The following is an 11693-nucleotide window of genomic DNA, read 5'->3' on the forward strand; positions in this document are numbered from 1 at the left end:
GGAAAGCCTACATGAGAATAGGCCTGTTCAGTTCTTAGGGTGGCTCAGGCTCTCTGAGGACGCCTTCTGGTGGAATCCACCTGGTGTTCACCAGAGTCAGAATCCTTTCCTCCCTTCAGTGGACAGTCGAGTGTCTGTCTACCCAATCACTGCCACGCCCTCCCTTCTGCCACCAGCCGTCAGCCATCCCATGAGACTGAGCCATGCTCCTCAGAGCTGAAGCTGTTGAGGTCATTGAGTTCTACCCTGTGTTCTGCTGCAAGCCCACAGCAGTTCTTGACCAGTGAGGAGGACTAGGGTGGACATCACCTTATCCCTGGACCACACGGGGCCCAACCCCTCCTGGCCACATCCTCCTCAACGGCTAAGCTCTAGCTCCTTCCCTCCCAGAGCCTCTCAGGTCCCATTAGGCCCTGGCATTCCCCACTCAGGACCTGGAGTGGGAAGAACCCAGACCTCAGCCTTGTCAGGCTCACTTTAGCTATGACTGCCTCAGAACAAAGCCAGTGGGTAGGCCACTTCTCTCTCTAGGAGAGCGCAAAAGGGAATTGGTGCCTGTCTGGCTTTGTCAGAGAAAGGGCATATTTCTTGTCAGTGTTATTTGTTCTCCAGGAGGAGTTGGCCAGTAGCATTCACATGCCCCCCTCCTGCTCCTCGGACCCCAAGGTCCAGCCATTCCTTCTCTCCTCTCCCCTCCTACAAAGTCACTCACCCCAGCTGTGGCTGACGGGCCAGTATTCTGGCACTGGACTTCTTCCTTACCATAGGTGGACACCCTGTGTTTTCCCTTTATCCAGGGCCCACTCTACCCTGCATCCATAGCATGTGGGTGCCAGGAACTGGGCCTCTCTACATGCCCCAAAGCACCCGTGGGCTCCACAGCCCTCCCTCCTCTCTGGAAGCAGTGGTCCCTGCTGGACCTGGGCCATGATTCACGGGCTTTAGACTCTCCTCCAGCAGGCACAGTGAATACCAGTCCTTACCTAGAAAACCCCTGTGCCTCCCAAACCCAGCCAGTGGGCACAGAAGCAACAGGGATGGGCAAAGCTTGTACTTACCACAGGCTCTTTGTGGGGCCAGCTTGGGGGCAGGACCCAGTCCCTGGCCATGCACCAGCTGTGGACGGAGGCAGTCTCTGCTGCCCGTCCATCCTGCTCCCTGCTTTTCCCATTGGGCCAGGGCTATGGGAGATCCCTGAATCCTGACCTTGGTAAGACTCTCCATAGGTGTGCGCTCGCACTCTCTCTCTCTCTCTTTTTTTGCAGTCCCATCAGCCTGTTTGACTCTCCTCTTCTCACCTCTTCTGTTCTCTCTTCTCCTCCTGGCAAGTCCTGGAGGCTGCAGACGCTCACTCCTTGCTGCACTTTCTCTCCGCTTACCGTATCCTGAGTACTCTTCGGACATCAGTTCACTCTGTTGCTATCCTCTTAAGTGGCTTCTGTCCTGACCACGGTCCCCTGTGGGCCACAGTGTCTTGCTTGGCCAGTGTTTTGTGTCTTAGGAGCTGGCGTGCCACTCCCACGTGTGCTGAGTACATAGTATGCACCTGCAGAAGCCATAGGCTGTAGAACAGGCTTCTCTCAGAGGGTGGCTCAAGAAGTAACCTCCCTTCATGCCATCTGTTTTCACCCTTCAGCGGTGCCAGCAGCCCCCAGCAGCTGGAGCCTGGATAGCGGAGCCCGAGAGGCCCAGCCCTTCCTGTCTGCCCACACGGGGTGCATCCTGGCCCCCCCAGTGCCTCCCCGAAGCCTGCTGCATGGTAAGAAGACTTCCAGCGGGCCCCCCAGATAGTCCCCAGTCTCAGATTCTACTCACGGGCAAGGGCAACAGCCCTCCAGGCTGAGAAGATGAGCCGACTCAGCCAAGGAAAAAACACCTCCACCGCAGGAAGGATCCTGCTGGGCTTTGGGGTCAGTGAGGTTTCCAAGCACAGCAGGTGAGCTCAGTGAGGCCTTTCCAACCGTGGAGGCTGAAGACATCAGAACTGACCATGCCAAGGATGATACTCACCAGCCTGTCGTCGCCAAGCAGCAGGCTGAGAGCTGCCACTGTCTGCAGTCTGTTGTTCCATGGGCTCTGATGCACTCGACCTTCTTGACCTCCTGTGTGGCATGGGTGTCTTTACTCCAGCAGCTTGTGTTTTGGAGAACTTCAGTGAAAATAGAGGTTTTCCTGTGGCCTTCAATGCTGAGGGGTTGCCGGAGACCCACATCTGTCCAGTTGGCCCTGCAAAATATGCTGACGTGCAGCGCAGGAAGGGCCCAGCTGAGGCTCTGGTTCTGTTTCCTTTGCAGGTCATTACTCCCTACACTTTGACGCCTTCCACCACCCCCTGGGTGACACCCCCCCGGCCCTCCCAGCCCGGACCCTGCGCAAGGTAATGCACTAAGGTGACAGCCCCAGCTGAGAGGAGCCATCTCAGCTGCTAGAATCACCCCTGGGACACCTGAGGTCTACCTCTCCTGCTCCTGTCCCTGAGATCCCAGCCTGGCTGAAGCTGGGGGTGGCCGGAGCCACACTTGGGATGCAGATGACCAACGTGTCCTGCAACAAATGTGATGGGGGCAGGGAAGTCAGAGGGTCCTGGAGACGGCAACACATGGTACCCAGAGTATGTGAGCAACGAGCAGTGAGAAGCCAGGGGGTTCCCTGCCAACACCCAACTTATCAACACACCACAGTTCAAGACATAAAGAAACATTCCTGTGGTGGATCATAGAGCACTTTAAACTGGAGCCCACTCAAAGCAAGAAGCATCAGATACCAGACCTTTACGAAAAACTCATTAACTTTTCTGCAAATTGGAAAAGACTGTCACAGATTTTAGCAGCAGAATGCACTCATCTGGCCCTTGGCCCACTAGGGTTCTTTCTACCCTCGCCAACTGGCCCGATGACCCAGCCCTTCTGTCTGTACCCCAGAGCCACAGCCAGCAGCCTGGGACATGGCTTCAGGGGGCACAACTGCCCAGCAGCCAAGACAGGGCCATTTTTTAGCCACAGAAATGCAGGTGATTCTGGGGCTCCACTGGCTTGGGGGCAGCGAAGAGCTAGGGGGTGACTGATGATGGAACAAGAAACATGCTGTTGATGAGGGTTATTTTAAAGTTCATTAATAAGCAGACTCTTGGTCTTCTCTTCCCGTGGTGGGTCAGCCAGCCTGTTTGGAAAGAGGGATTCTAACATTTTTACCTTTTCTTTTGCAGTCTCCTCTCCACCCTATCCCAGCCTCCCCCACAAGCCCCCAGTCGGGCCTGGATGGCAGCAACTCTACGCTGTCTGGCAGTGCCAGCAGCGGTGTGTCTTCCCTAAGCGAGAGTAACTTTGGGCACTCCTCGGAGGCCCCTCCTCGAACCGACACCATGGACTCCGTGCCGAGCCAGGCCTGGAATGCTGACGAAGATCTTGAGCCACCCTACCTCCCCGTCCACTACAGCCTCTCTGAGTCCGCTGTTCTGGACTCCATCAAGGCCCAGCCGTGCCGAAGCCACTCAGCCCCGGGATGTGTCATCCCTCAGGACCCCATGGACCCACCTGCGCTGCCACCCAAGCCCTACCACCCCCGCCTGCCAGCCCTGGAGCACGACGAGGGTGTGCTGCTGCGCGAGGAGGCCGAGAGGCCTCGGGGCCTGCATCGCAAGGCCTCGCTGCCTCCTGGGAGCACCAAGGAAGAGCAGGCTCGCATGGCCTGGGAGCACAGCCGAGGGGAACAATGAGGGGTAGGGAGGCAGCTAGGACACCACCCTCAGTGAGCAGCTTGCCCCACCACTCCAGGTCTGAAAAGCAAGTCCCCCCGCAGGGAGCCAGAGAGGCCTGGCACTCAGGAGAGAACCACCCCAAGTCTACATTCTACTGCCGTGAACTCGTGTGTTGCCATGTACAGAGGCCACAGCAGCATGAAGGGTTGTGGCTTCTCTTTTTATTTCATTTTCTACATTCCATTTCTATGGGTTTTCCTTTTTCCTTTGTGGAGTAGATGCTTTCTTCCTCCTGCAGTTCCAGACTATGTGGAGCTATATGGAGATATTGCACAGACAGAATCGATTGCTTTGCAGGGCCCAGGGGGGTAGGAGCCCAGGCCCTCCCTCCAGGGAAGAGATGCACAGAAGAATGGGAATTGCACTAGGGACCTCTTCCTTTGCTGTGTGGACAGAAGAGCTCACGGTTGTATTCAGGGATTGCAAGGACCACATTGACTACGTCACCGGTGGACAAGGAGGCTACAAGCCATTTTGCACAAATGTCTGCCCACTTGCTCCCTCTTCCATCCAGGAGTGTGCAACTGAGAGGCTGGCTAGGCCAACCTGCCAGCTCAGGCATGTGACCTGGCCTAACTGCATGCCCAGGGCATACTGCCAGGCTTCCATGGGCCAGCCCTGCCTCCTACTCTACCTTGGATTTTTCCCTCCATCGTTTTTATTTCTGACCCTTTGCCCCTCTCCACTCTTAATACATCCCGTGCCCTGCAGGAGCCCCCTTGGTGTATGGATCTGCAGTGGTTATCTCCTATCCTCTGGAGCTTGAGTGGGGGTGTAGCGCCAGAGGGACTACCCTCGCCACCTTCCTCCCCAGGGCCCGGGCAGCCACGTGTTGAGAAACAAGCTGATACAGGAGTGAGGCTGGGTGTGGCAGGGGCCGGAAATCCTCAAAGCTTTCAGAAGTGGCGAGAGTGCCTGTCATCAGCTCCTGAATCAGGGATTTTCAGCACTACCTCCAAGCAGTGGGGTTGGCTGCCCAGCCAGGCTTCTAAGGCCCGAGGACTTGTGGTCAGGCTCAGCAAGCTCCTGGGTAAAAAGGGTGGGAGGGATTCTCCTCTTAGAAGCAGAGAGCCACACAGGTTGAATTATCCTCTCTCAGTAGCCAAGTGCAGGGCCTCAGCTCCAGGCCCATGAGGACCACCACTCAGGGTTCAGGGCGGGCAGGAGGGCAGTTTCTCCAGCCTCCCCAGTCTGTTGGGCAGAAGGTAGTGGTGTCTTTATAGGAAACTCTTTCAGGTCAGGGCACCGATTTTCCTCTTGGTTTATTATTTGGGGGAATAGGGTGGGGTGGTAATAGTATTTTACCAGGGTGCTTCTAAGTTACTTTTAAAAAGTCTACAAAACATTTATTTGCTTGCATTCACAACTGTGATGGTCCCACGGCTGCCTTCTCCTTGTTGAGCAGGTGTGTGCTCCCCTAGTTCCTCGTCTGCTGGCCCATCTGACCTCCATGGTTAGGGTATTTTTCACTTGTAAGCAAATGCCAGGTTGTTTAATAGGAATGCCAGCAAGTAACCTATGAGGAAAGACTGGGGGGCCGCATTAGCTTCAGGGCGTCTGGGAGTGTTTATCACCATTGTGGGTCCTTTCTGATACTTCAAGGGTGACTCCAAGCAGAGTGGCAGGCCTGGACCATCTGGTGTTCACAAGTGTGACAGTCGGGGACTAGCTCTGGATTTCTTAGGTAGGAGGGCGTATTTAGGTTTTAGGGCACTTCTGAACCTCAATCCCTGGACAAGGCAGTCCTCACATAAGAACATCTACCTTCTCCACCTGGTGGCATGGGAGGGTAGAGAGTGGAATGTGGGTTCATTTGGCCTTGCCTTATACAGGGTGAGCCCAGTTTGTTTTCCCTCTCCATTTTCCCTAATTCCATGAAAAGGACATAATCCAAATTCCTTTCACTGGAGAATCAGCCAGTCTGAAGGGAAGTGGGAGGCCAAGAGATGAGAATCCTCTGAAAAGAGTGTGAAATACTGATTTTCATTCTTTCAAGCTTATTTGTAAATACCTATTTGAATGCTGTGTATTTGTACAGGAATTTGAGCAAAAAATGTATAGAGTGTGATGTCCAATTGGTATTCAGCCCTATATAAATGTGTTTTTAACCTCTGGCATTCTGTGCTTATTTAAAATAAGAAAACTTCTAACCATTTCTTTTGTGTATTTATGTTTAAAATAAGAAGTGACTTAAAAATGGTCTTACCTGTACCAGAAAGCAAAGTTAAAGAAAAAAAAATTTGTACTGGTGTCCCAAAAGGTATTTTACTGTATATATTGTGGTAGCATGTTCTAAATCCAACAAGTAATGTGAATTTTAAATGTACATATCTGCCACCTTATTTCCCCCCTTTCCCCACTCCTTTGACTGCTGTGATGTGAATTAAAGATGAATACCTGACACTGACCCGCTGAATTCACTGAATTGGGAGCAGCGCAAGTGCCTCTCTCCAACCCTTGCCGCTGGGCTCCAAGCCCTTTTAGCCCCATAGAAATCTCCTTTCTGCCCTGAGCGCAGAGCCAACCTTTCCCACGTCCTGCCTTCAAAGACAGGGAGCCAAGCCCTGCCCTGGAAATGAGGGCAGCCAAGGGCCCTGAGCGCTCAGTGGGAAGCAGAAGGCGGCGTGCCAGCCACCTCGGCCAGGCTTCCGAGGCTTGTGAGGAAAAGGGGGGCACCTCTTACCAGCGTGCGGGACAAGCCTCCGAACCCCCGACCTCCCCACTCTGAGGCGGGATGCTTCTGATCCCAAAGCCACGCAACCAACCCTGGCCCGGGTGCCTCTCTGAGCCCTGGAAAGGCAGCCCGGAGGAGAGCCCTTCCTATGGGCGCCCCTCCAGCCCAGAGCCTGTCCACCCCGGCCCGGGTATCCCTGACGGCCCGCGCGAGGCGGGCTCCGGCCACCCGGGGCTCAAGCGGGTGGGTGCCTGAGCTGCTGAGGCAATTCGGACGTGGTCCGCCGGCCTCGCAGGCGCCAGAGCCTCCGCAGGGGCTCCCCGAAGTCTGGTTCCCCCCGCCTACGTGATCCTTTAAAAAAAGGTAAAAGGGAAAAAAAACCTCTTCGGAGCCTCGCCTGCGGCCCCCCGCCGTCCCTGCCTTGTTGGGTTACGGCTGGCCCCAGAGCCCCTGACCTGCGCCACAATTCGGGGCCTGGGCGGGGAGGTCCGCGGATTTTTCGGGCCGGCTTGGGGCCCAGAACAGGGGGTACGCAAGCCAACTCAGCACGCGCCGTACAGCGCCCAACCCGACTTCAGCCAGCAACACTCCGCCCCAGCCACTACCGGGTCACCTACCCAAGATGGCGGCCCGAGCCGCTTCCGCCGCCTCCACGGCCGCTTCCTGCCGGCCGCCCTGGTTCAATCAGCGGCCGACAACTGTCTAGGGCCGAGGGCGGGCGACGCCACCAGCCAATGGGGAAGGGCAGCGTGGAGCCGCCCGTCTGGGCTCCGAGGCGCGTGGACCAATGAGGGCATGGTGTATGGGAGGGCGCGGAGGGCACCCACCAATGGGGAGCCACGGCGCGCGGCCTGGACCTGGAGGAAGCGCGGCTCTGCGGGCGCGGTGTAGTCGGGCGGTGGCGGCGGCGGCGGGTGGAGGAGGATGTGGGCCACGCACGGGCTGGCTGTGGCGCTGGCTCTGAGCGTGCTGCCGGGCAGCCGGGCGCTGCGGCCGGGCGACTGCGAAGGTGCTGCGGGGTTGGGGGTCCGTGCGCTGTGGCCCGCCTGGCGGCGGCGCTGCCGAACCTTACCAAACCACTGAGCGGCCCAGTGGCAGGGGCTGATACGGGCGGGGGCGGCGGGGGCGGCCGGCCCCAGCGGGGTCCGCCAGAGGAAGGGCCGACGCCGGGCCTCTTAGAAAACACTTCCTGGGCCTACAAAACATTGGTCCGACGAGAAGAAGCTGGGACTAGATCGTGCAGAAAACTTGGCCTGAAATTGAGATAACGCTGGAGTTTTGGTCCTTTCCCATCACTGGGCAGAGGCTCCCGGCCAGGGGGCTCCCGGCTCCATGCCGGCCGTGGGCACCGCGCCTTGTCTGATGGGGTTGCGAAGCCGCACCTCGGAGTTCGGTGTTGTATTTGGAAATGAGCAGCATTTTTTGGATCGCTGTTTTCTTCGGCCTCCAGTTTGTCCATTTATGAGGTCACAGTGAGTCCATCTCAAGGACACGTGTTCAGTCTCGGCTTAAACTTTATGGAAAAAGCAGGGAGGAGCCGTTTGTGGGTCATTGGGTGATGCTCGTTCCCCGTATGCCCTGGGTGAACCAGGGGGCCCAGCAACCCGGAGCGCGGTTCTGTCTACCTGTGGGCACCTGAGAAAATCGGTGATGGAAAAACTCACCTTTCTCCGTGTCTCCTATTAAAATTGCTGACGGAGTTCCCTCCTGGCGAATTGCGGTGCAACTTGGTGATTGCTGAGCATCTCCCTTCCCTCTCTTTTCCAGTTTGTATTTCTTATCTGGGAAGATTTTACCAGGACCTCAAAGACAGAGATGTCACATTCTCACCAGCCTCTATTGAAAAAGAACTTATAAAGTTCTGCCGTGAAGCAAGAGGCAAAGAGAATCGGTTGGTGAGTAGCTGTCTGACCCTCCCCAAGCTGGCCCTGGCCAGTGTTTGACCCTCTGCTTCACAGGCCTCTCAGTAAAAGGCCCTGCCCACTTGTCTATTCAGGAGGCCAGATGTTCTGTCAGTTAACTAATGTGGGACTGAAGGGCTTTCTGTATTCTGCAGTTGTGATGTTACCCTCTTAGTACTGATTAAGCACCTACTGTGTGCTGGGCACTGGAAATACCAGGGGAGAGCAATGACAGGCAAATGATGCAGTGGGATGGGTGTCATGCAGAAAATGGACCAGGATGGAATGAGTGGGTGCTGATTTAGACAGTAGTTAAGAATTCTTCTGAGGGCTTCCCTGGTGGCGCAGTGGTTGAGAGTCCGCCTGCCGATGCAGGGGACACGGGTTCGTGCCCCGGTCTGGGAAGATCCCACATGCCGCAGAGCGGCTGGGCCCGTGAGCCACGGCCGCTGAGCCTGCGAGTCCGGAGCCTGTGCTCCACAACGGGAGAGGCCACAACAGTGAGAGGCCCGCGTACCGCAAAAAAAAAAGAATTTTTCTGAGAAAGGGTCATCATTGTGAAGGGGGAAGAGCATCCCAGGCAGAGGGAATAGCCAGTGTGAATGCCCAGAGGCCAGAGTAATCTTGGCATGTGTGAGGGTAGTAGAGGATTACAAAGTGTGCCCAGGGTAGGCCAAGGCTGAATTGAGGACAAGAGCCCTAATGAAACGATGGCTTTTGTAGCTTTAACTTCCCTGGCAGTCTCTGGTTTGTCTGTCTTTCTGTTTAAAGGTTTGAACCGTGGTGACTTTTAAATTCATCTGGTGGCTGTCGTCAGCTCTGGGACCAAGCGTGTATTAAGAGCCTGGGGTTTACACTGACTGTTGACTGCCAGTACAGGCGGGGCATGGGAAAATGAGGCCCTGGCAGAGAAAGAAGATGTTTTCAGATGTCAGTATGCTTTGGAGGAGACAGCTCTCAAGTGGCACCTCCTGAAGGCCATTGTCCTTTCTTGCTGCAGTGCTACTACATTGGGGCCACAGATGATGCAGCCACCAAGATCATCAATGAGGTGTCGAAGCCCCTGGCCCACCACATCCCTGTGGAGAAGATCTGTGAGAAGCTCAAGAAGAAGGACAGCCAGATCTGTGAGCTAAAATACGGTGAGTGTGGCCTTATTTAACCGACACCGAACCCCCTCCTTGCTCAGGCATTAATGAAGTTTACTTTCTAGCTGGGGAAGGCACGTGATAAACTAGAGCCTTCACGAGTGAGTTATACAGCATGGTTGGTGGTGTTAAATGGTGGGGGCGGGGGGCAGTGCACAGACTCACCTTGCATCGTGGTGGGTGGAGGTTAGAATAGGCCTCATCGAGGAGGTGACATTTCAGCAAACTTTGAAGGAGGTGGGGGATTAGCCAAGGGCATAACTAATGGAAGAGCATTTCAGGCAGAGGAAACAGGCAGTGCAAAAGCAACCAGTGGCATGACAGATGGGTGGGCAGGTCACAGAGGGCCTTGCAAGTTGGTGAAGATTTGGCTTTTAGTCTGAGGGAAGATGAGAATGTTGGTTTTCGGCCAGAGAAGGGATGTAGTCTGACTTGCCTTTAACAGGCTTGTCCTGGGCTTCCCTGGTGGCGCAGTGGTTGAGAGTCTGCCTGCTGATGCAGGGGACACAGGTTCGTGCCCCGGTCAGGGAAGATCCCACATGCCGCGGAGCAGCTAGGCCCGTGAGCCATGGCCGCTGAGCCTGCATGTCTGGAGCCTGTGCTCTGCAGCGGGAGAGGCCCGCGTACCGCAAAAAAAAAAAAAAAAAAAAAAAACCAGGCTTGTTCTGACTGCAAGCTCTGAAGGTCCAGCGATCTTTATTATTTTAAAAAGAATGGCTGTGTCCCAACAAGAAGGCCCAAGATTATGGGCGCACAGCATCTCTTTTGCTGAATAAGTCTCTGGTGGGAAAAACAGTTCAGGTCTTCAGAAAGAGTCAGGGCCAGGAATCATTGTCCTCTTCTGTAAAATTTAAACAGCACCAACATATTTTATTGTGAATTGAGTGTCCAAGGGCTGTGTTCGCCCACTTGTGTCAAGGATAACTGGTCTTCTGAGAGTGATCCTGGTTCAGTCCTGATGACTCAGGGCCTCTCTGTGGGCACAAGTGGTCATGGAAGAGTAAGCTTCTAACTCAAGGGCCCGACCATGGTCTGTGTTGGGCAGTTGAGGCTAGGGGATCTATCTGCTCTGTCACCCTGGAGCTCTTATTCTACAGTGGTGTGGGCTGCACTGTGACTGTTTAAGAGGCACTTGGAGTGGGAGCCACATTCCTCCTATAAGGTTCCTCCTGTAAGGACCACATGGCCTCCATCCCTGTCCCTGGTGACACCTGCATGTCTGTGGTGGACATTGCCAGCATAAGACCCACCTTCCTGGTGAAGGGGCCTGGGCTAGTTCTCCCTCTTGGGGGCAGTGGTCACTGACACACTTGCATGTGTCTCCCTGCGATCAGTAGGGCTGCTTGTTTTAAGGGATGGTTTGGATGTGCGGGACTATTGGGGTCCGCTGTTCTCCCACCTAGCTGGTTATTCTCCCTGCTCTCTCCAGACAAGCAGATCGACCTGAGCACAGTAGACCTGAAGAAGCTTCGAGTTAAAGAGCTAAAGAAGATCCTGGACGACTGGGGAGAGACGTGCAAAGGCTGTGCAGAAAAGTCTGACTACATCCGGAAGATTAATGAACTGATGCCTAAATACGCCCCCAAGGCAGCCAGTTCACGGACTGATTTGTAGTCTACCCGATGCCTGCTGCACCTGAGGGGAAAAACACTTCATCTGTGTCTGTCCCAAACAGCCTTTTTGTAATTTATTTTTTAGGCAGGCTCCTGACAAAGTCAGGCTTGAAGCCTGGAGCTTTCCTGATGATGCTGGGTCCACAGCGCCCCCTTGGGGGGGATTCACTTTGTTCTGTTGCGGATTTACTCTAGGACTTCAAAGTATGTCTGGGATTTTTTTATTAAAGGAAGAAAATTTCTAGCTGTCTTTGAAGAATTAAAGTGAATACTGAAATTGGGTTTTACCCATAATGAAGATTTCACCGGTTTATGCTTTCCAGTTTATAAAGAGTTTTCAGGTATATTCACATTTGTCCCTCGACCACCAGTCAGTGCTGGAGATGCCAGGGGAACTGAGGCACGTGGGGTTGTGCAGGACCGGAGGGTCGCTCAAGGAGAATGTTGGGCTTGATACCCCCAGCCCACAGGGACTATCTTACCCACATGAGGGGGGCTGACATGGGGCTTGGCTGTGAGCAGGACTGAGGTTTAGTGCACTTTTCTGTGACGATGACTTCAATAACTGCATATGTTCAGTACTGTCACATTTCTAAAGAT

The 11693-nt window shown here is 54.8% G+C and overlaps 2 protein-coding genes across 2 annotated transcripts in view; both read left to right on the plus strand.

Moving 5' to 3' along the window:
• Nucleotides 1–6153, plus strand: part of DOCK3 (dedicator of cytokinesis 3) — a 404078-nt gene extending 397925 nt beyond the window's left edge. Inside the window, exons 52-53 of the mRNA XM_029243318.1 lie at nucleotides 2295–2377; nucleotides 3206–6153. Of these exons, the coding sequence (XP_029099151.1) occupies nucleotides 2295–2377; nucleotides 3206–3715 (593 nt within the window). The 3' untranslated portion in view covers nucleotides 3716–6153. The remainder of the gene's footprint in view (nucleotides 1–2294; nucleotides 2378–3205) is intronic.
• A 1065-nt stretch (nucleotides 6154–7218) lies between these two features.
• Nucleotides 7219–11445, plus strand: MANF (mesencephalic astrocyte derived neurotrophic factor). Its single transcript, XM_029244492.1, is given in 6 exon segments — nucleotides 7219–7256; nucleotides 7258–7344; nucleotides 7346–7440; nucleotides 8199–8326; nucleotides 9333–9474; nucleotides 10910–11445. Coding segments are annotated over 6 exon segments (675 nt in total). The 3' UTR covers nucleotides 11095–11445.
• Nucleotides 11446–11693: the final 248 nt, after the last annotated feature.

This window comes from Monodon monoceros, unplaced genomic scaffold (genome assembly GCF_005190385.1).
Source record: "Monodon monoceros isolate NGI ecotype Baffin Bay Population unplaced genomic scaffold, NGI_Narwhal_1 Super_Scaffold_3, whole genome shotgun sequence".
Classification (NCBI taxonomy): domain Eukaryota; kingdom Metazoa; phylum Chordata; class Mammalia; order Artiodactyla; family Monodontidae; genus Monodon; species Monodon monoceros.